The sequence below is a fragment of the Lycium ferocissimum genome, chromosome 5, assembly GCF_029784015.1.
Source record: "Lycium ferocissimum isolate CSIRO_LF1 chromosome 5, AGI_CSIRO_Lferr_CH_V1, whole genome shotgun sequence".
In the NCBI taxonomy this organism is placed as follows: domain Eukaryota; kingdom Viridiplantae; phylum Streptophyta; class Magnoliopsida; order Solanales; family Solanaceae; genus Lycium; species Lycium ferocissimum.
Genome location: NC_081346.1, coordinates 30,830,972 through 30,833,617, shown reverse-complemented (window position 1 = coordinate 30,833,617; position 2,646 = coordinate 30,830,972). Strand labels below are relative to the sequence as shown.

Sequence of the window (2,646 nt, the reverse complement as noted above, 5' to 3'; positions counted from 1 at the left end):
AATATCAATGAAGGATAAAATAGTTAAAACTCCCTCCTAATTAATGTTTATTAAAGAGCGCATGCAAAAGAAGAATTATTTTATTATGTGTATCACACAACTGACATTAGTTGTGTGAGGGTTCTTTCTGTCTCATAAAAGTCACATTTTTGTGAGACAAAAAGAAATCTCACACAACTAGTATCAGTTGTGAGATGCACGTATGGCAAAAGAAATCACATAGATAATTTGAGACGAATGTAGCACTTTAAGGCTATACTAGACCTAAACAAATAAATACATAACATGCGTCTTAGCTTTTACTTAATTGTTTAATCGATAGATTTATAATTAAATAATATCATTCATCAATCTATCCTTTAAATAAAATACTTCCTCCATTCACTTTTATTTGTTCACAATTGACTTTACACACCCTTTAAGAAATAATAAAATGTTGTGCATAATTTACCATGGTACCCACATAATTGGTGTATAATCTTAATGTACTTTGAAAAAAATTTGGAACAAGTAATTAATGCTTAGAGTAAAATATAAAAAATAAATTATTTTTCTTTTGATATGCTAAAGTGGATAAGTAAAGTGAAAATTTATTTTTGATATACTCCCTCCTCTTCTAAATAAACGATGTTTTAGGCTTTTCATTTTGTTTCAAAATAAGTGGTGCTTTAGCATTTCAAGAAGGAATTGATCTTGTTCTTCTAAAACTATCTTTATTTACAGAATCAAGAATCATTTAGTAGTTTTACTTTTTCTAGATATTTGATTAAGATAAGTTAGTAAAATCACTCCTAATTTTTTAGGTGTAAGCAATTTTATAAACCATATGTATAAGCTAAAAACACCACTTATTAAGAAATGGACGGAGTATCAGACAAGTAAAAGTGTGGGTAATTTTTTTTGTTTTCCGCGTTTGACTTCTTCTTTTTCATCTTTATTTGTGGGAGTGTAGAAATAGGCTATGACGATCAAAATGAAGGAAATACTACGATCCGTCGTTAGACTTGAAATACCAGAACCCAAACAGTAAAGTTGAACTAATTCCAACGAAAACGATAGTGTGAGAGTTGGAAAGATTGACCATAAATGGGCTGTCATCACTTGGCTTTGATGGCATCACATTTTTCCTGTATCCAGCTCAATACTCATTTTTTTCCTACTTCCTGTTTTACTCTGTACCTTCCTCTTCACTTCCTCAAGCCTATCGCCACACGCTCTAGCTACTTCTTTGTTGGTGAGGTGGGGTGGTGTAAACCCTTATAAAACCCCATCTAGCTATCCAATTCTAATTCATCCAACAACCTTGAAATATTAATAATTAAAGATGGCTTCTTCTTCTAAGTTTGTTCTTGTGATATGTGTTATGGTTTGTGCTTTTGGTGTTGCAATAGGGGCCAAATTCGATGAAGAATTTGACATCACATGGGGTGAAGGCAGGGCAAAGATACTCAACAATGGGGACCTCCTAACTCTCTCACTTGACAAAATATCTGGTTCAGGTTTTCAATCCAAGAATGAGTATCTATTTGGTAAAATTGACATGCAACTCAAACTTGTCCCTGGAAATTCTGCTGGCACTGTTACTGCTTACTATGTAAGTAACCCTTCTTCCTCAACATTTTCTTTAAATCATTTTTCAGCTAGATTACATACATGTTTAATTTATTGAGCTGAAATAAAATTGTATTCTTTTTTTAATTTTTAATTTTATTTTTTTATTGCAGTTGTCATCACAAGGGCCAACACATGATGAGATAGATTTTGAATTCTTGGGAAATCTAAGTGGTGATCCTTATACTCTGCACACTAATGTGTTTAGCCAAGGCAAAGGCAACAGAGAACAACAATTTCATCTTTGGTTTGACCCTACTGCCGATTTCCATACCTATTCCATCCTCTGGAATCCACAACGCATCATGTAAGTAATTAAAGATTCAAACTTTCTTAAAAATCGGTCACTTTAATCCAATCCTGATTTGAGGTTCTCTTGTTTTTTGGTTGAACAGATTCTATGTGGATGGAACACCCATTAGAGAATACAAGAATGGTGAATCAATTGGAGTGTCATACCCCAAGAATCAACCAATGAGGATATACTCAAGTCTATGGAATGCAGATGATTGGGCTACAAGAGGGGGGCTTGTGAAAACTGATTGGAGCCAAGCACCTTTTAGTGCTTCTTACAGAAACTTTAATGCAAATGCTTGTATTCCCAATTCTCCATCATCCTCATCTTCTTGCAATTCCAATTCTGCAACTTCAACCAGCAATTCATGGTTGAATGAAGAGTTAGATAATACAAGCCAAGAGAGGTTGAAATGGGTGCAGAAGAATTACATGGTTTATAATTACTGCACTGATTCTAAGCGATTTCCACAAGGATTTCCAGCAGACTGTGTTCAGAACAACTAAGCACTTACAATTAAAAAAAAATCTTTTATTTATGATCTCTAAAATAGAGCATTGATTCTTTTATTGTTTTGTACTAAGTAGAAGATGCATACTCCTAATTATTGAAGATTAGAAAAATCTTAGTTTTGTACCAAATTTGTAGTATAAACAATGGAAATGAATATAATCTTTTATACTTCGTGTTTTGGATATGAAAAACTATGCTTATGCAGTTCTTTTGCTAAGGATATTAGA

General features: G+C 32.9%; 1 protein-coding gene across 1 annotated transcript; it reads left to right on the top strand.

Annotated features, from left to right (window-relative positions):
* Positions 1 to 1,228: 1,228 nt before the first annotated feature.
* On the top strand, positions 1,229 to 2,419 carry LOC132058361 (probable xyloglucan endotransglucosylase/hydrolase protein 23). The gene is made up of 3 exons (XM_059450894.1): positions 1,229 to 1,594; positions 1,725 to 1,918; positions 2,007 to 2,419. The coding sequence occupies exons 1-3, from the start codon at positions 1,325 to 1,327 to the stop codon at positions 2,410 to 2,412; spliced, it is 870 nt and encodes a 289-aa protein (XP_059306877.1). The 5' UTR covers positions 1,229 to 1,324; the 3' UTR covers positions 2,413 to 2,419.
* Positions 2,420 to 2,646: the final 227 nt, after the last annotated feature.

Bases quoted from the DNA above. Each gene is read 5' to 3' on its own strand.
- LOC132058361 (XM_059450894.1), top strand. From the start codon at position 1,325: ATGGCTTCTTCTTCTAAGTTTGTTCTTGTGATATGTGTTATGGTTTGT. The intron at 1,595-1,724 runs GTAAGTAACCCT...TTTTTATTGCAG, and splicing joins GCACTGTTACTGCTTACTAT to TTGTCATCACAAGGGCCAAC. The intron at 1,919-2,006 runs GTAAGTAATTAA...TTGGTTGAACAG, and splicing joins TGGAATCCACAACGCATCAT to ATTCTATGTGGATGGAACAC.